This window comes from Ranitomeya imitator, chromosome 1 (genome assembly GCF_032444005.1).
Source record: "Ranitomeya imitator isolate aRanImi1 chromosome 1, aRanImi1.pri, whole genome shotgun sequence".
Lineage (NCBI taxonomy): Eukaryota > Metazoa > Chordata > Amphibia > Anura > Dendrobatidae > Ranitomeya > Ranitomeya imitator.
The window spans coordinates 112550641-112571802 of NC_091282.1; the positions used below are offsets into that span (position 1 = coordinate 112550641).

Consider the following 21162-nt stretch of genomic DNA (forward strand, 5'->3'; position numbering starts at 1 on the left):
CTGACATTTATATCTATCTATTCTATGTGTATATATCTATTCTATCTATTTTATTCTAACCTGTCACACTGTGATTTTACTGTATGCAGCACATGAATTGTCGGCTTTTCAAAAGACATTGGTGTGCAAAAATCGGACAGCACTCGCACCCATAGGCTTACATTGGTGAATCTCGGCCGAGTCTCGGTGCCAATTGCAGCCTGCTGCGATTTTACACGCACATCGAACACGCATGAGAAAAAAATGCTGATGTGGCCTGCCCCATAGATTAACACTGAGCCAAGCGCTATTCGATGTTTTCTCGCATAGCACTTGATCGTATTCTATGGTAGTGTGACTCCTGCCTAAGAGTTATTATTTTACAAAGGACTGAGAAGAGGTTGTCAGAGTAGTGGACTACCCTGTAAAGTGCTGCCCATGTGGCCAAAATAAACCAAATTTCCCAAAAACCCATACTTCTTGTCCAGACTCCTTGTACTTTCCATTGCACAGATCACATTAGCTTGTCCTCAAATAGCCTCTGTGCTCTGCAAGTTGCCACTGGGCAAAGCTGCCATGAGGAGACATGGTTACATCAATAGTCATTAATTACTTATTTTATTCATTAATTATTGAATTTGTTTACTAGTCATAAAAATATAAGTAACTTTTTTTCTGTAAAGGTTTATAATCCTCCATCCTCCGCCAAAGAATCCTGTATGTATTTTACATATATTTACACTATGCATCCTCTCCTAGCTCTTGCCCATAGCAACGAATCACAGTGCAGCTTTCATTTTACCAGAGCTGTTTAAAAAATGAAAGATGAACTCTGATTTGTTGCTGTGGGCAGTTTCAGTTTTAGATAGTATAAATAAAGGCCTAGTTTTATTTAAATTGTATTTATACATAGGAGGTGTCCATGTTAACAAATATGGACATAAATATTCAAGCCTTTAAAAAGAAATAGTGGTATAGCAGTTGACGCTTCTGTGCTTGCTAAGCTGCGTCTTTCACACAGTGTCACAGTCTGTAGATAGCTTTCTTCCTTTGACATCATCACGTACACACAGAATGGTGCCACCATGCATGCGTCAGCTCATTGCACAGTAAGAGCAGGCCCGTAGAAGGAAAGCAGATGTCTGCTGAGCCAGTGTGACCTGTCTAAAAAGAACTACAGAACACATCCATGGGCAACATGGTAAAGCCTATGACATGCAGATATTAAGGGGGTGATATTAGCATTTTTGGTAATTGATTTCATCCCATAAGTTAATTTATCTGGGGCTTTTAAACCACTGAGCTATGATTGATATTGTGGGACTCTGGGTTCACACTGCGTTAGTGTGACCCGTTTAACGGACTACGTTGCACCGCGGCATAATGCGGTGTAACGTAGTCCGTTAATGCCGCCATTACTTTCAATGGCGGACGCATCGCTAGCGCAAGCCGACAATGGGCGTGTGCTAGTGATGTGCCGTCATTGAGTGACGGACCCGAGATGCAGGCTGCAGCTTTTCCGGGTCCGTCACTGCTAGCGCACTGCTAGCGCAGATGGAGCTAGCAGATGCTCCATCTGCACTAGCGCAATGCAAACGTCGGCACTTGCGCTAGTGCAGTCCGTTTAACGGATCTGTTGAACGGACTGCACAACGCAAGTGTGAACTTAAAAGCCTTCAAAGGGAACTTGACAGCTGATACATGCTGCCCGATCCAAAGGCAGCATGTATCAGAGACTGTCTGCATGATCTCAGCCATGTATGTTTAACTCTGAAAGGCTGCAGAATTTCAGAGAAAAACATAATTTACGGTAATAGTCTGTAGGGACCTAGCTGCATAGAATAGTCAGACAGGCAGGTCCCCAGGTGGTTTCTTTCTGCTCGCTGCCCTGAAGTCTGTCTCTGCGTGCGCATATAGAGAGAGACCTGTCACTCCAGGGCAGTGGGCATTGAGAAACCGCAGGGGATCTAGCTGTCTGACTAGTCTCCTTCTCCGCTTGGTCCCCAGTAATTATTAAACTGTGTTTTTTTCTGAAAGGCCGCAGAGTTTCAGACCTAAATATATATGGCTGAAATTGTGCAGCCAATGTCTGATACAGACTTCCTGTGGATCGGGCAACATGTATCAGCTATCAGGTTCTCTTTCAAAGAATAACCCCACAATGCCAATAATTGTCTTTACAAAACACAATATTTACATGTCTATTATTAATATGAAGTACAAGGCTAACATAACATTTCTTTCTTGTACATTTAAGGGGTGTTTTTCATCTCCTTCCCAGATCTGAATTTCATAGTTATATATTATCAACTAAAACCGTATTTCCCAGCAGCAAACTGCTTCTCCTCAGTGCTGCAGGCCCCTCTATCTGCTTTGAATGTAGTGACTATGAACCACTAATTGACCAATATTAATTTCGATTTCCAAATTTCACATTTCATTGGTGGTTCATGGGAATCTTCAGAGCAAGATCATGAACTACTGGCGGATGGATCCGTTGGAATTGGAGGTTAAAGAGAGCCCAAGGGGATAATAATTATGGAGGTGACAGCTGCAATTTAGAGCAGATTTAAAAATAGGTTGTATGTGCTCACATGTACAGAAAAGTGAGAACACACTATGATTTTAGTAAATAACCCTGTAAGAAAAGAGCTTTAGAAACTTTCACAATACGTATTAACCAATTATGGTGAACCACATGTCCCTCTTGGATTCACTCTTAGTGACTTAGTTGGCTATGCTATAACTGCTTTATCAACTGAGGGTAAAATGTGTTGTGCCCCCACTACTTCAGATGTCACAAATCATATTCAATATGCTCAAACCCTTCCTGATCACGTTTCCTTTTATCAATGTGTGGAATGTTGTTAGATATGTATTTACCATGCTGGCTATAGGAATAAAAAAACTGAAAAAATTACTAAATTGATTGATATTTCTGCAGTTGTGTTGTGCTGTATTTACGATGTGGATTGGGAAAGACTTCTAAATGCATCAGTCTGCATGATATATCAAGACATTGTGATGAAGAAGTAGAGAGAGTTTTCAATTAACCCAAGATGCCTATTTTCAACACCTAAATGCCCATGCCCATGTTATTAGAATATGCCACAATATTAAGATGGGTGGTCCAGTCTCTGAGACTTCTGATAACCAACCCCTTTCTTAGCAGGATCTTTGACTATTTCAGAGTGCAGTAGCACTCCTGGTCAGCCACTGTGCAGAGTACGGTGTCACTGCCCTGTGCAGTGGGAATGCTGGAAGATGGTATGCTATTTCTTGTAATCTTAGCATATCATCACAGTTCAGAATGAAGATCATTTATTTTAGTAACACCTTATGACAAGACAAAGGTGGACAATCCAAGACTGCACCCATTAACCAGTAAAGAATCTATGAACAGTTCACAGCATAGTTACTTACTTCAACCTCATTAAACAATGCTTCTACTCTTGTTACAAAATCTTCTGTCTTCAGTGAACTTTCTTGCAGTTTCTCCAAGAGATTCTCCAAGTTACTCTACAAATAAAGCAATAATTTATAGTAAATACATTGTTTATTGTCGGGCTTTACTATGCATTAAAGGGATACTGACAGCTGATACATGCTGTCCAATCCACAGGCAGAATGTATCAGACACTGGTTGCTTGTTTTCAGCAATGTACGTTTGACGTTTTGTCTCTGTAGAGTTCTAGAAAAAAATGTACTCTAAAAGCCACCATGGACCGAGCCACACTGGAAGCTAATAAGCCAGGTGGGCCCTAGGTGGGTTCTTGCCGCCTGCTCAATTTGAGTGATAGGTCTCTCCTTGTGTATGTACATGGGGAGAAACCTGTCACTCCAAGGCAGCGGGTAGAGTGGAGCCGCTGGGGACCTACCTGTCTGATTATTCTCCTGTGCGGCTTGGTCCCCGGCAGCTTTGAAAGTATGTGTTTCTCTGAAACGCTGCAATGTTTCAGAGTCAAACACATCAGGCTGAAATCATGCAGCTGTATGGGAATGGGCACGTTGTCCACGCCACTTGAGAAGCCTACATGTAATGCTGTACAATGTAGTGTACTACACTACACTGTACAGTGTAATGTGTACTGTGTGATATGTAATGTTATGTGATGTTAAGTATAATAGCCACAAGATGACAATAACATTGTTAATGTGACACCCCAGATTCCTGGTTGTTACAGTGACATTGCTTTCCTCACGGGGAGATGTCACTCTTGGAAGCGAGGAAGGATCTCTTTTATCAGGTAATCACAAGCATGCAACATGTTAACACTCCAGGCCTGAAGGGGGAACTCTGATCCAGTTTGTGGTTGGCTCCCCTATATATAGTCTGGTCTGGAGGGAAAGTTAGTTAGTCTGCCAGAGACAGGAACTGAAGACAGTCTGTCAGAGGGACAGGGGAGAGAGGACAAGAGGGATCGTGCAGCCACGAGTGTGCTGCAGCTCCTGAAAGGAAAGAGATAGAACAGAAAGCTGGACAAGCTGTAGAGAGCGTGGAGGGGAAGTGAAGTGCAGGAGAGTGAAGAACTAGGGAGTTAGCGGTTACTAAGCTACCTCCCTACTGAGCGCAGATACTGGTAGCCGGAAAACCGAGGTTGTGACGAACTCCACCTCTCACAGCAGAAACCGTCAGGACAGCTGGACTACAAGTCACCTGTCTGCCATAGAAACCTGAGGACACAATAGAACATAGAGCCCGGATCATGGTAGAGATCCTGTAAAAAAGGCTCGAGCTACCTGTCTTACGTATAGTGTCCTACCTGCAAGGAGGACAGAGAGAACACGAGGACCTTGTGTGAGGCCTAAGGCAGCAAGGGACTACACCACAGCACAAGTGGGAAGGCTTCCAACCCCACCTGGTAAGGGGGACTCCCAACTCGCTTCCAAGCTGGCCGGACCACACCTGCATCTGTGATCTACATAGTTATTAAGGTTGAAGGAAGACTATAAGTACATCTAGTTCAACCCATAGCCTAACCTAACATACCCTAACATGTTGATCCAGAGGAAGGCAAAAAAAAACCATGTGGCAAAGAGTAAGCACCACATTGGGGAAAAAAATTCCTTCCCGACTCCACATACGGCAATCAGACTAGTTCCCTGGATCAACGCCCTATCAAGGAATCTAGTGTATATACCCTGTAACATTATACTTTTCCAGAAAGGTATCCAGTCCCCTCTTAAATTTAAGTAATGAATCACTCATTACAACATCATATGGCAGAGAGTTCCATAGTCTCACTGCTCTTACAGTAAAGAATCCACATCTGTTATTATGCTTAAACCTTTTTTCCTCCAAACGCAGAGGATGCCCCCTAGTCCTAGTTTCAGGTCTATGATTAAAAAGATCATCAGAAAGGTCCTTGTACTGTCCCCTCATATATTTATACATTAACATAAGATCACCCCTTAGTCTTCGTTTTTCCAAACTAAATAGCCCCAAGTGTAATAACATATCTTGGTATTGCAGACCCCCCAGTCCTCTAATAACCTTGGTCGCTCTTCTCTGCACCCGCTCTAGTTCAGCTATGTCTTTCTTATACATCGGAGACCAGAACTGTGCACAGTATTCTAAGTGTGGTCGAACTAGTGACTTGTATAGAGGTAAAATTATGTTCTCCTCATGAGCATCTATGCCTCTTTTAATGCATCCCATTATTTTATTTGCCTTTGTAGCAGCTGCCTGACACTGACCACTGAATATGAGTTTGTCATCCACCCATACACCCAGGTCTTTTTCATTGACGGTTTTGCCCAGAGTTTTAGAATTAAGCACATAATTATACATCTTATTTCTTCTACCCAAGTGCATGACCTTACATTTATCCCCATTAAAGCTCATTTGCCATTTATCAGCCCAAGCTTCTAGTTTACATAAATCAACCTGTAATATAAAATTGTCCTCCTCTGTATTGATTACCCTGCAGAGTTTAGTGTCATCTGCAAATATTGAAATTCTACTCTGAATGCTCCCTACAAGGTCATTAATAAATATGTTAAAAAGAAGAGGGCCCAATACTGACCCTTGCGGTACCCCACTGCTAACCGCTACCCAGTCTGAGTGTGCTCCATTAATAACCACCCTTTGTTTCCTATCCCTGAGCCAGCTCTTAACCCACTTGCACATATTTTCCCCTATCCCCATTATTCTCATTTTATGTATCAACCTTTTGTGTGGCACCGTATCAAAAGCTTTTGAAAAGTCCATATACACTACATCCACTGGGTTCCCTTGGTCCAATCCGGAACTTACCTCTTCATAGAAACTGATCAAATTAGTCTGACATGAACGGTCCCTAGTAAACCCGTGCTGATACTGGGTCATGAGGTTATTCCTCTTCAGATACTCCAGTATAGCATTCCTTAGAATGCCCTCCAGGATTTTACCCACAGTAGAGGTTAAGCTTACTGGCCTATAATTTCCGAGTTCAGTTTTTGTCCCCTTTTTGAATATTGGCACCACATTTTCTATACGCCAGTCCTGTGGTACAGACCCTGTTATTATGGAGTCTTTAAAGATTAAAAATAATGGTCTATCGATGACTGTACTTAATTCCTGCAGTACTCGAGGGTGTATCCCATCCGGGCCCGGAGATTTGTCAATTTTAGTGATTTTTAGACACCGTCGCACTTCCTGCTGGGTTAAGCAGGTGACATTTAATGGGGAATTTTTATCACTAGTCATTTTGTCTGCCATGGGATTTTCTTGTGTAAATACTGATGAAAAAAAGTCATTTAGCATATTGGCTTTTTCCTCATCCTCATCCACCATTTCACCCAGACTATTTTTAAGGGGGCCAACACTATCATTTTTTAGTTTCTTACTATTTATGTAGTTAAAAAATATTTTAGGATTATTTTTACTCTCTCTGGCAATGAGTCTCTCTGTCTCAATCTTTGCTGCCTTGATTTGCTTTTTACAGAATTTATTTAATTTTTTGTATTTATTTAATGCCTCCTCACTACCTACTTCCTTTAATTCTCTAAATGCTTTCTTTTTGTCACTTATTGCGCCCCTTACAGCTCTATTTAGCCATATTGGTTTCCTCCTATTTCTAGTATGTTTATTCCCAATGGGTATGTACTGTGCACAGGTCCTATCCAGGATGCTAATAAATGTCTCCCATTTTCTTTGTGTATTTTTGTGTCTCAGGATATCGTCCCAACTAATTGCACCAAGATCCTCTCTCATCCGTTGGAAATTTGCCCTCCTGAAGTTTAATGTCCTTGTAACCCCTCTATTACACATCTTTTTAAAGGATACATGAAAACTTATTATTTTGTGATCGCTATTACCCAAGTGACCCCCAACCCTTATATTTGATATGCGGTCTGGCCTGTTGGTTAATATTAGGTCTAGCAGTGCCTCCCTTCTTGTTGGGTCCTGAACCAGTTGTGAAAGGTAATTGTCTCTCATAGTTGTCAAAAACCGATTACCTTTGCTGGAACTGCAGGTTTCTGTTCCCCAATCTATTTCAGGGTAGTTGAAGTCCCCCATAATAATGACTTCTCCTTGAGTCGCAGCTTCATCTATTTGCTTTACGAGGATATTCTCCATTGCTTCCATTATTTTTGGAGATTTATAACAAACCCCTATCAGTAATTTATTATTTTTTCCCCCTCCCCTTATCTCCACCCACAGGGATTCTACATTTTCATTAAATTCACCTATATTATCACGCAGGATGGGTTTTAAGGACGATTTTACATATAGACACACCCCACCCCCTCGCTTATCTGTACGGTCATTTCTGAACAGGCTATAGCCCTGCAAGTTAACAGCCCAGTCATGGCTCTCATCCAGCCATGTCTCAGATATCCCCACCATGTCATAATTATGCTCCAACAACATTAGTTCTAATTCGTCCATTTTGTTGGCAAGGCTTCTGGCATTAGTATACATGCACTTGATGTTCTTCTCTGCACCTCTATTCTTTCTTAAATTATTAACTGTTCTAACCCCACCCCCCATGCCACCGCCACCCCCAACTTCCTTATTTGTGCCCAGGTCTCTATCTGCACTATCTTCCCCTCCTATAAAATGATTACCTTCCCCCCAATTCCTAGTTTAAACACTCCTCCAACCTTCTAGCCATTTTCTCCCCCAGCACAGCCGCCCCCTCCCCATTGAGGTGCAGCCCGTCCCTAGTGTAGAGCCTGTAGCCAACTGAGAAGTCGGCCCAGTTCTGCAGGAACCCAAACCCCTCCTTCCTACACCAATTCTTGAGCCACTTATTAACCTCCCTAATCTCCCGTTGCCTCTCTGGTGTGGCACAGGCAGTATTTCGGAAAATACCATGTTGGAGGTCCTTGCTTTCAGCTTGCGGCCTAATTCCCTGAAATCATCTTTAAGGACCTTCCACCTACCTCTAACTTTGTCATTTGTGCAAATGTGCACCATGACCGCTGGGTCCTCACCAGCCCCTCCCAATAATCTGTCCACCCGACCAGCGATGTGTCGGACTCGAGCGCCAGGAAGGCAGCACACCGTTCGACGATCCCTGTCTTTGTGACAGATTGCCCTATCTGTTCCCCTAATAATTGAGTCGCCCACTACTAGCACCTGTCTGGCCTGCCCTGCTCTCCTATTTCCCTCCTTACTGGAGCAGTCACTCCCCCGGCTTTCAGAGGACATGCCTGGCTGCAGCAGTGCTACCCCTGTACTGGCACCCCCCTCATCTACCAACTTAGCAAACTTATTGGGGTGTTCCAGATCAGGACTAGCCTCCCTGGCACTCTTCCCTCTACCCCGCTTCCTGTCACCCAGCTTTCTACTTCGCCATCCTGCAGCTCCATCCTACCATCCCCGCCCCTCATCTGTCCCATTGAGCGTCTGCTCCGTGAGCAGAAGACTCCTCTCCATATTGTCTATGGATCTCAGTGTTGCCAGCTGCACATTTAGAGTCAGAATCTGGGTTTCCAAATGCACAACGTGCCCACATCTCGCACAGCAGTATGCACCCTCGATCGGCTGCTCAAGGATTGCATACATGTGGCAAGATGTGCACTGGATGGCATTAACAAGAGTGGAGCACATTTCCTAATGGGGATTGCACCAGACAGAAAAGTTAAATAAAAAAAAAAAATAAAATAAAAAAAAATAAATACAAAGTATTAATAAAAAAAAAACAAAAAAAAGCAGACAGCAATTCAGTACTTCCTCCCTTAGAAACTCCCTGACTCCAAAGTCACTGAATCACAAGTCACACTTACCGCCATTCACACTTACGCTCAGATCACACTCAGCTCGCTCACACTCGCTCTGCTGAAGATTTATAGATTTTTTTTTTCTCTAGTTCCCTTAACAGCAATCCACCTTGCTGTCCAAATGCACTTCCAAAAAGGACTGGAGCCCCAAACAGCTGCCCCTTATAAACCCCTGGACTGTGGGTGCCTGAATTCATCAGTAAACCAGGTAGAGAGACTGCAAACCTGTGTCCTCTGTTTCTTGCTACACCACCCACCATCTCTATCTATACACCGGGAGCCCTGGGGACCCACCTTCACCTGTGGGAAGCCATACCATCCCTGCTGCCACAAGATCACCCCAGAGGACCCCTTTAAGCAGCATCGATCACCTCTGACCAAATACCACAGGTGGCATCACAAACAAACTTTATTCATGATACCCCTTTAAAGACTTTTCCCTTAACATGGGTGCTCAGGGCTGTGACACATCCCCTTAAGTACTGGACCCGGTACCGAGTATCCCAACGGCCCTGGCAAGCATTCCATTAACATCTGCCCAGCAACAGACAGTGAGTAGAGTAAGATAGTCCAGAATTTAACCCAGAAAGGGAGGGGCTCTGCAGCAGGATCAGAAAGGATTTCTTGGTAGTGAGTCAGAAAGAGCCCAGAGTGTGCAGAGTAAAGTCCTCAGATAGTAAACGCCTGTTAGAGAAGAATTTCACAGAAAAAAAATAAAAAAATACTGAGGGATTAATAAATAGAACAATTTCACAGAAAACAACCCCTAATACTAAAAATATCTTTATTAACAGTAATTAAAAACAACAAAGTGCCTTTAAGTGGCACTTAATCTGGAAGGTACTTGCCTGGCGTGTCGGTCCTGTATCATTATGGACAACTTATAATAATAATAAACTTAAAGCTAAGTAGCGGTCTCTTACATTATTGATAAACACACTCCTGATGAACCTCCTTTGGGAGGAGAAACGCGTCGAGCTATGAGACTGTTGTATGCCTATCTATCTTAGAATGTGAGTTTTTGTATTTTTGCAAAATTGAGGGATTGGCCTCTTTTTGCAGAGTGCGGGTCTTATAATTTTGAAGCCAGAGAAACAAGCATGTTTGCTTCATGACCCCACTGGGTATTGTGTGAACCAGGACACCACCTCGGGGAGTATCTTTTTTTTTTTTGTATCAAGCGTTATATTGGGAAATATGACTCATTTGATGACGATTATGGGCAATGTGCAATATTTGTGTGCATCTAATCTGTGGTAGCCTGCTATAAGCTATGTCATATAATATGTGATATCTATAAGGCAAGACATATGACACATTTCATTAGTGGATAAATTTCTGAGTGCAATATTTGTGGTTTGTTTAACCCCTTCATGACCGGGGGATTTTTCGTTTTTCCGTGTTCGTTTTTCACTCCCCTCCTTCCCAGAGCCATAACTTTTTTATTTTTCCGTCAATTTGGCCATGTGAGGGCTTATTTTTTGCGGGACGAGTTGTACTTTTGAACGACATCATTGGTTTTAGCATGTCGTGTACTAGAAAACGGGAAAAAATTCCAAGTGCGGTGAAATTGCAAAAAAAAGTGCAATCCCACATTGGTTTTTTGTTTGGCTTTTTTGCTAGGTTCACTAAATGCTAAAAATGACCTGCCATTATGATTCTCCAGGTCATTACGAGTTCATAGACACCAAACATGACTAGGTTATTTTTTATCTAAGTGGTGAAAATAAATTCCAAACTTTGCTAAAAAAAAAAAAGAAATTGCGCCATTTTCCGATACTCGTAGCGTCTCCATTTTTCATCATCTGGGGTCGGTTGAGGGCTTACTTTTTGTGTGCCGAGATGACGTTTTTAATGATAGCATTTCGGTGCAGATACGTTCTTTTGATCGCCCGTTATTGCATTTTAATGCAATGTCGCGGCGACCAAAAAAACGTAATTCTGGCGTTTCGAATTTTTTTCCCGCTACGCTGTTTAGCGATCAGGTTAATACTTTTTTTTAATTGATAGATCGGGCGATTCTGAGCGCGGCGATATCAAATATGCGTAGATTTGATATTTTTTTATTGATTTATTTTATGTTTTTTTTATTTTTTTCACATTTTTTTAAACTTTTTTTTTTAACTTTTGCCATGCTTCAATAGCCTCCATGAGAGGCTAGAAGCAGGCACAGCACGATCGGCTCTGCTACATAGCAGCGATCTGCTGAATTGCACTTGTGCTGTGAGCGCCGACCACAGGGTGGCGCTCACAGCGACGGGCAATCAGTAACCATAGAGGTCTCAAGGACCTCTATGGTTACCATTCACAAGCATCGCCGACCCCCGATCATGTGACGGGGGTCGGCGATGACGTCATTTCCGGCCGCCCGGCCGGAAGCGGTAGTTAAATGCCGCTGTCTGCGTTTGACAGCGGCATTTAACTAGTTAATAGGTGCGGGCAGATCGCGATTCTGCCCGCGCCTATTACGGGCACATGTCAGCTGTTCAAAACAGCTGACATGTCCCGGCTTTGGTGCGGGTTCACCGCGGAGCCCTGCATCAAAGCAGGGGAGCCGGCATCGGACGGTATAGTACGTCCGATGCCGGTAAGGGGTTAAGCAGGTTATATTACACTTTTTGTTCAAACAATGGCAGCCTAGGACTGTGTTATTTCGCACACCAGTGAAATAATCTTTTATTGCTACATTCTTAGACCCCCGTTTTGAGGTGTGTTTTTTTTTTTTTTTTGGCTCCCTCTCTCTCATTCCAAACCAATTTTGGAGGAGTGGTATTGAGAGTAAGTATTGTGGCTGAATATCTTCTATAGTGGAAGGCCATTTATTGTAGATTTAATATAGCCAACATTTTGGGTGTTATCCTAACATTATCTATTTTTTTGGGGGGGTTATTATACCCTCTAAGTGTTGATTTTTTTTTTTTTCTTCTTTCTCCTGGTTCACTTGGTTCTCACATCTTTCAGTACCCTACCATCACTAGGGTCGGAAATTTTTCTGCCAGGGCCAGTTATATTGGGACAGCCGTCGAGGAGTGGGGGCGCCATTGCGCAGGTCTAGGGTGCCAACCCCCGCTGGTAGGTAGGGTGATTTTGAGGGACAGTATTTATCTTGATATCCACACCCTCCACCTTTCACTACATTTTTCTATTTACCTTCTTAATAGAGTCTAATAGACTAGAAGGGACAATCGACGTTGAGCGGGGGCGCCACTGCGCAGGATTAGGGTGCCAACCTCCGCTGGTAGGTGGGGTACTGAGAAGTGTTAGGCTATTAGGGACAGGCACCTCCCTAGGTTCTTTTTCTATTTTCAAGTGTTTTCTTTTGGTGATGGATTTGTATGCACTTTGTTGTTTTTAATTACTGTTAATAAAGATATTTTTAGTATTAGGGGTTGTTTTCTGTTAGAGAAGAGAAGCGAGTAGCAGTCCGGAATCGGGACAGAGAGAGTGAGAGAAACAATATCAGCGTCAGGGAAGGAAATGTAGCAGGATGGTACGGAGTCTACATTGGAGAGGTAACGGAAGGCAAAAGTAAAGGGAAGCAAAAGGAAGAGAACATGTATGTGATTGTAGCTACTAAGCGTTTATAGTAAAGAAACTCAAGTGTCGCCATATTGGGAGTTTATGACTCTTGTGGGCTGGAAACTGAGAGTAGCTGTTAGAGTCCGTAGCGTTAAGGTACCGTCACACTAGACGATATCGCTAGCGATCCGTGACGTTGCAGCGTCTTGGCTAGCGATATCGTCCAGTGTGACAGGCAGCAGCGATCAGGCCCCTGCTGTGATGTCGCTGGTCGGGGAAGAAAAGGCACATTAAGCGACGCTGCAGCGATACCGACAACGATCCGGATCGCTGCAGCGTCGCTGTTTGGTCGCTGGAGAGCTGTCACACAGACAGCTCTCCAGCGACCAACGATGCCGGTAACCAGGGTAAACATCGGGTAACTAAGCGCGGCCCTGCGCTTAGTAACCCGATGTTTACCCTGGTTACCGGCATCGTTGGTCGCTGGAGAGGTGTCGGTGTGACAGCTCTCCAGCGACCAAACAGCGACGCTGCAGCGATCCGGATCGTTGTCGGTATCGCTGCAGCGTCGCTTAGTGTGACGGTACCTTTACTCCTCGACCCATGTGGTCACCACAGAGGGAAATGGAAGCTCCCAAGATAGTGTGCTGGACTATGCAAAGAGTAGAGGAAGTAAGAGAAGATAAGAGTGTTTTCAGAGAAGAAGGAGATGAGTGTGCTCACTTGTTGTTAAACAAACATCCATGAAGATAAATGCCTACTATCTGCTGTGTATAGTTCATATCAAGTTATTCTTCAATAAAAAGAAGTTTAATTTTAAATGGTGGTCTCCTTTCATGAACTGGTTAAAATCTGGTCTGGTGAACCTGCGTCGTTGGTTACATGCGGCCTGCATGGTGTACACAAGCCCACACACCCAGCCAGGACCTCCACTTTTATGTAACATGTCGAGACGCAGGAGATGAGTACCTCATCCACGGATACCATCCTACACCACCTGTAGCTTACACAGCCAGTGCCTGATACATGCTTCCCATAGATTTGTCACCATGTTTCAGCTGTTAAGTTCCCTTTAAGACAATATGAAGAATATATGTGAAGTTTAGCTATGCTTATATCAAGTGAACTTCTCATCTATGCTTTAAATCAAAAACTCAATTGCTCCCATTCTAGTGCCAATTGCTTCTTCCAGATATGATGTGTGGCACAAGTTACACACTACGAAGCTTACAGAAAGTTCCAATCAATGCATGGACTCAGCATTAATTGGGCGCTCCCCACACCCTATTTACATCTCCTAAATCCTTTGCCTTTTTGAAAAACAAATTTTAAAAAATTGCCTCTTTTCCCCATACTGTTCTGGAGTCCTTCTGGATATCTAATTCCGAGTTCTGACCTGGCCATCATTCCAACCATTTTCCTAATTAACCCCTGGATATTGATTGCTGACCATGTTCTTGGATCCAATTCTGTCTTTGTCCCTGACTCTGTTTCTGACTGTTTGGCACCTCCACCAATCAGGAGCTCCTCTCCATACGCAAGCTGATGGCCCCTGTAGCAAAGGTCAGATCTCTTTTAAAGGGGTGAGAGGGTGAAAACCAGCGAGCCTAGACCCTGATAAGTGGAGCGGCTAGCTTCAAGCATAACCACGGAGGCCCTTTGTGAGCTGATGTAGTTAGAATTTACAGCTTCTCTCATGTACTGGGCAGCACAAAGAAGATATTGTTAAAGAGAAGAAAATGTCCATATTACAGGCTAAGGCAATGGAAAGACTTGTACATTTTCTAGAATTAATGAACATTAGCTTATAGTTACTTTTCTCTTATGTCAGTCTGTTATTTCCAGTAAAGCTATTACTACTTCCCACCAGAACATGGGTGACTATAACTCACATTATCACAGTTCCTCCTTCTAATCTATGAAACATTTTTAAATAAAGGTTGATATCAAAATGAAAACAATAGGATAATTTTACTCTGGGACCTATTGTAAGTAATATCATTGCTCAGAAGTTAGCATTATTGCCTTGCAGCAATGTGGATTTCAATGTGACTTTCAAAGGGTTGTCCATTACTGGACTACTACCACCAATGACCCCAGGCTCCTGGAAACAAAAATTATTACTTACCACCTGGACCAATGACGCTACTTCATTCTCAGCTCTGTATTACCTGCTGGTCTTGTGACATAAACAATTTCTTGTGACCACTGCAGCCAATCAGTGGGTGCTGGTTGACTATAGTCTTCACAGTTTTGTCTAAGTGGAAGAACTGTGTTTCTTCCACTTGGGCAAAATGTAATGCTGCAGCCAATCAGTGGCCATTATCTGTCACAAAACTAGCAAGGGACACGGGTTGAGAAAAGAGCAGTAGCATCAGTCCAGGAGGTAAGTGTACATTTTTTTTACTTGGAGGCATTGATAAGCAAAGTCTAGTAGTGGTGTCCCTTTTTTGTATATTTTCCCCTCTTATGCATGAGTTTACATTTCTATTGAATTTGTTTTGGTTTGTGTGTATGGCTGGGACTATTGTGAATGGTGACAATTTCTGTACAGAGCTTTAGTATATGTTAGTGTTCTATAAGCAACATAAAATAGAGCAAAATTACATTAAGGGTTATTTTATAATTGGAATACACTTTTTCCAATATACATTGTACATTCATTAGAGCCAATGAAATAATGACAACCTTTATTGGGAATTAATCTAACATGATAAAAAAATTTAAAAAAGGGTGGAGAGAAATGTGACAGAGACCCCACCTATCCAGAACACAGATAAGTAGGACAAAGTAAAAAAAGACGTAGTCCTAATAGAACGTACAGGACTCAAGACTACGTATCATACTGAGACTATTGAATAGCATAGACAAGGGCACCACAGAATTCATCAATAATATCCCATAGTGGGTAATGCACAATATATATCATCAATAAATATGCGCAGAGAGGAGTCACATGATCAATTAATTGTAAAAATCTGAACAACCTGGAGAAGGTGAGAAAGAGTACCCCAACGCGCGTTTTGTGTTAGCTTCTTTCAGGGGTGTAAATAGGGGACACACAAAGTTCTTTTGATATGAGGACTCACGAATCATAAATGATGGAAGTGGAAAAGGTGATTCCGACAGCAGACCCGTGTAACGGAAGCATTGGGTTCAGCATCCAAAGATACGGGTCCCTGAACACCGCTTAAGTATCTGGAAGGAGGGATGGAAGTGTAACATCAAAGGAAGTGAGGCCATGGCAATCGTGCGCTGGCCAGCCAAAGAAAGCGTGCATCGCATGTTTGGAGAATAAACAGTAAAAATACCATTACAATAGAAAGTAAGGCTGATACCAACTGAATAAAAGGACCAAGCAATCTATAGTCTGATGTGAAACATAAAAAGATGAATAATGAAAAAGAAGAAAGGAAAGGGAATCGGAGGGAAGTGGGAAAAAATAAAAATCTATATAATTGTCTAAGGGTCATTTCTGTCTTTCTGTCTGTCCTTCTTTCTGTCATGGATATTCATTAGTAGCGGCCTCTGTCTGTCATGGAAATCCAAGTTGCTGATTGGTCGCGGCAAAACAGCCACGACCAATCAGCGATGGGCACAGTCCGGAAGAAAATGGCCGCTCCTTACTCCCCGCAGTCAGTGCCCGGCGCCCGCATACTCCCCTCCAGTCACCGCTCACACAGGGTTAATGCCGGCGGTAACGGACCACGTTATGCCGCGGGTAACGCACTCCGTAACCACTGCTATTAACCCTGTGTGTCCTCAACTTTTTACTATTGATGCTGCCTATGCGGCATCAATAGTAAAAAATATAATGTTAAAAATAATTTAAAAAAAAACAAAAAACCTGCTATTCTCACCCTCCGTAGTCCGCCGGAAAGTAATCTGGGTAATTTCGCAATGCATCCTGGGAACGGAAGATGGCGACAGCCGCGCGCGTATCGCCGGAGCTTCGGTGGATCCCAGGGGGTGAGTATATAACTATTTTTTATTTTAATTATTTTTTTAACAGGGATATGGTGCCCACACTGCTGTATACTACGTGGGCTGTGTTAGATACCACGTGGCTGCTATATACTACATAGGCAGTGTTATATACTATGTGGGCTGTGTGATATACTCCGTGGGCTGTGCAATATATTACGTGGCCACTGTTATATACTGCGTGGGCAGTGTTATATACTACGTGGCTGCTATATACTGCGTGGGCTGTGCTATATATTACGTGGCCAGTGTTATATACTGCGTGGCCTGTGTTATATACTACGTCGCCTGTGTTATATACTGCGTGGCTGCTATACAGGGCCGGCGTCAGCACCCGGCGCACCTGGGCAAATGCCGGGGCCCTAGAGAGAGAGGGGGGCCCACTCACACTATCATAGATACAGCTGGGAGAGCAGAGCAGGAGAACATGCTCTCTCCGCCCACAAAGTCACACTGGCTGAGTTCTCTTAACCCCTATGTGCCAGCTCTGACACAAGCATCTTCTCACTCAGTTAGTGCAGCCAGGCAGGCACACATAGGGGTTAAGAGAACGCAGCCAGTGTGACTGTTTGTGGGCGGAGAGAGCCCCTGGCTGGCTGCAGTGCTGAACTTATCAGGCAGATTCCGGGGGAGCTCCGTCCTACCAGTGCCTGAGTGAGTGCAAACTAAAGTATCCAGCAGTGGTTGGACTTGTGGCTCAGTCTGCTGCTGTCTCCGCTGCCTAAAAATGTGGGTGATGTCTGGAGGAGGAGATGGTGAAGAGCAGCCTGCAACCTGCAGCCGCCCAGCTCACCCAGAACCCCAGAATACATGCATTCCTCACCAACCTGCACCAGTGGGGTAGGAAGAAGCTTAACCCCTTCCCATCTGTATGAAGGTTATTGCTGAACCTTAAAGATAACAATCGGACCCGCATAAATGGGGTTAACCAGATGCCAGGAAGAAGGGGAGCTGCTGCCATGGATAAAACTGAGCTGTGGGCTGTACGTTGGGGCCCCGTGGCCCCAGGCTGGTGACTGGAGGGACTCTGCCCAGTGCTGGCATGTGGGTGATTTCTGCGTCTCAGCTTCTCTCCTCCACATCACACTGTGCAGTCACAGCAACATTGGTTGTCTCTGTCCAGGTCCCAGCAGCTGCCACTGCTCCCACCACGGACATGGAATCACTTAACCCTTCCCCTGCGGCCACCGGCAACAAATCCACATTATTCCTTGATTAAATCAGGTTCCAACCCAATAGAGGAGCAGACATTTCCTGCTGCCATGGTGGAGAAATGCACAGGATAATAGTGAGCGCGACAGAGGGCAGTGTATGGTATGGAGCAGTCAGGGGGTGGGCTGCAGGATCCCCCCATACTGTACGTGACTGCTCGGGACAGGGAGGCGTTTAATGAGCTTCTAATGACAGGGCACTAATTGGGTCATTAGGCTTTGTGAAAAGGATTCAGTATCAGGTCCCTCATTAATGCCCGAGCCGCCTGTTACTTTGTAGCACAAATCTGTTGGGGCCGCAAAACCAAACAACGTTGTTTATGTAGAAAAGTCTTTATTTCATAGAAAAACTCAAAACAGAAAAGCACCTCTCCTGTATATATACACTGCACAGCACCTTTCCTCCTGTATATATACACTGCACAGCACCTCTCCTGTATATTTACACTGCACAGCACCTTTCCTCCTGTATATATACACTGCACAGCACCTCTTCTGTATATATACACTGCACAGCACCTTTCCTCCTGTATATATACACTGCACAGCACCTCTCCTGTATATATACACTGCACAGCACCTTTCCTCCTGTATATATACACTGCACAGCACCTCTCCTGTATATATACACTGCAGAATTTACAATAGCTGTCACTCATGTAAGAAGTGAAATCTGGCATTGTACTATACATTTCTCTGCCGTATCTGGGCATCATAAATCGGGGTATTTGTTAAAGGGGGGGCCCACTGAGACTCTTTCGCCCGGGGCCCTCGAAAACCTGGAGCCGGCCCTGCTGCTATATACTGCGTGGGCTGTGTTATATAGTACGTGGCTGTGTTATATACTGTTTGGGCTGTGTTATATACTGCGTGGCCACTGTTATATATTGCGTGGCCTGTATTAACGCATCGGGTATTCTACAATATGTATGTATATAACAGCCACATAGTATATAGCACAGGCCACGTAGTATTTGTCTGCTATATACTACATGGCTCCTATATACTACGTGGCCTGTGCTATATACTATGTGGCTGCTATATACATACATAAATACATATTCTAGAATACCCGATGCGTTAGTATCGGGCCACCATCTAGTGGTGATATAATAAAGTCAAAGGCATATACTAAGTATATGTAAGAAAGAAGAATCATGAATTAAAGTGGAAGTGCTAGATAAATGTAAAATGCTCGTGCAAAAAACTGGAGCTGAAATGGCAGTGCTATATGAAAGCATCAAACCAATAAAAAATCTCAGTATAACCCACTGTAAATATTTGTCCTAAATGTACATATCCATGTATCAAAATAATGTCAACGGCATAAGAGAAAGTATGTGTATACAAAAAAAACAGGAAGCATGAGATAAAGTGACATTGCTAGATAAATGTGAAGTGCTAATGCATAAAAACTGCTGCTGGAACGGCAATGCCACATAGAAACATCAAAACAATAAAGAATCTCAATATCCCCTACTGTATATATTTGCCCTAAATATACATATCCATGTAGCAACAAAGTTTTTAAAGTTGAGAATTGAGGGAAAAAAATAATAAAAATAAATTTATTTAATAAAAAGTTAAAAAAAATATCAAAATAAGAGAAATAAATAAAGAACAAGCATATATTTTAAAATATTGTATAACAGTATAAATTAATAAAAAAAAGAATACATATAAATCCAGTGCAAAGTGAGGTAGTGTGAGGCACAAAAAGAATAGGGGAAAAATAAGGTGTCAAGCACGAGTGGCGAGCATGAAAAAGTGCTATATATACAGTGGGGCAAAAAAGTATTTAGTCAGTCAGCAATAGTGCAAGTTCCACCACTTAAAAAGATGAGAGGCGTCTGTAATTTACATCATAGGTAGACCTCAACTATGGGAGACAAACTGAGAAAACAAAATCCAGAAAATCACATTGTCTGTTTTTTTATCATTTTTTTTGCATATTATGGTGGAAAATAAGTATTTGGTCAGAAACAAACAATCAAGATTTCTGGCTCTCACAGACCTGTAACTTCTTCTTTAAGAGTCTCCTTTTTCCTCCACTCATTACCTGTAGTAATGGCACCTGTTTAAACTTGTTATCAGTATAAAAAGACACCTGTGCACACCCTCAAACAGTCTGACTCCAAACCCCACTATGGTGAAGACCAAAGAGCTGTCAAAGGACACCAGAAACAAAATTGTAGCCCTGCACCAGGCTGGGAAGACTGAATCTGCAATAGCCAACCAGCTTGGAGTGAAGAAATCAACAGTGGGAGCAATAATTGGAAAATGGAAGACATACAAGACCACTGATAATCTCCCTCGATCTGGGGATCCACGCAAAATCCCACCTCGTGGGGTCAGAATGATCACAAGAACTGTGAGCAAAAATCCCAGAACCACGCGGGGGGACCTAGTGAATGAACTGCAGAGAGCTGGGACCAATGTAACAAGGCCTACCATAAGTAACACACTACGCCACCATGGACTCAGATCCTGCAGTGCCAGACGTGTCCCACTGCTTAAGCCAGTACATGTCCGGGCCCGTCTGAAGTTTGCTAGAGAGCATTTGGATGATCCAGAGGAGTTTTGGGAGAATGTCCTATGGTCTGATGAAACCAAACTGGAACTGTTTGGTAGAAACACAACTTGTCGTGTTTGGAGGAAAAAGAATACGGAGTTGCATCCATCAAACACTATACCTACTGTAAAGCATGGTGGTGGAAACATCATGCTTTGGGGCTGTTTCTCTGCAAAGGGGCCAGAACGACTGATCCGGGTACATGAAAGAATGAATGGGTCCATGTATCGTGAGATTTTGAGTGCAAACCTCCTTCCATCAGCAAGGGCATTGAAGATGAAACGTGGCTGGGTCTTTCAACATGACAATGATCCAAAGCACACCGCCAGGGCAACAAAGGAGTGGCTTCATAAGAAGCATTTCAAGGTCCTGGAGTGGCCTAGTCAGTCTCCAGATCTCAACCCTATAGAAAACCTTTGGAGGGAGTTGAAAGTCCGTGTTGCCAAGCGAAAAGCCAAAAACATCACTGCTCTAGAGGAGATCTGCATGGAGGAATGGGCCAACATACCAACAACAGTGTGTGGCAACCTTGTGAAGACTTACAGAAAACGTTTGACCTCTGTCATTGCCAACAAAGGATATATTACAAAGTATTGAGATGAAATTTTGTTTCTGGCCAAATACTTATTTTCCACCATAATATGCAAATAAAATGTTAAAAAAACAGACAATGTGATTTTCAGGATT

At 43.2% G+C, this 21162-nt stretch overlaps 1 protein-coding gene across 1 annotated transcript in view; it reads right to left on the bottom strand.

The window, feature by feature from the left end:
• CMYA5 (cardiomyopathy associated 5) overlaps positions 1-21162 on the bottom strand; it is a 118237-nt gene that overhangs the window by 79323 nt on the left and 17752 nt on the right. Inside the window, exon 4 of the mRNA XM_069749807.1 lies at positions 3403-3498. Coding sequence (XP_069605908.1) covers positions 3403-3498 — 96 coding nt within the window. The remainder of the gene's footprint in view (positions 1-3402; positions 3499-21162) is intronic.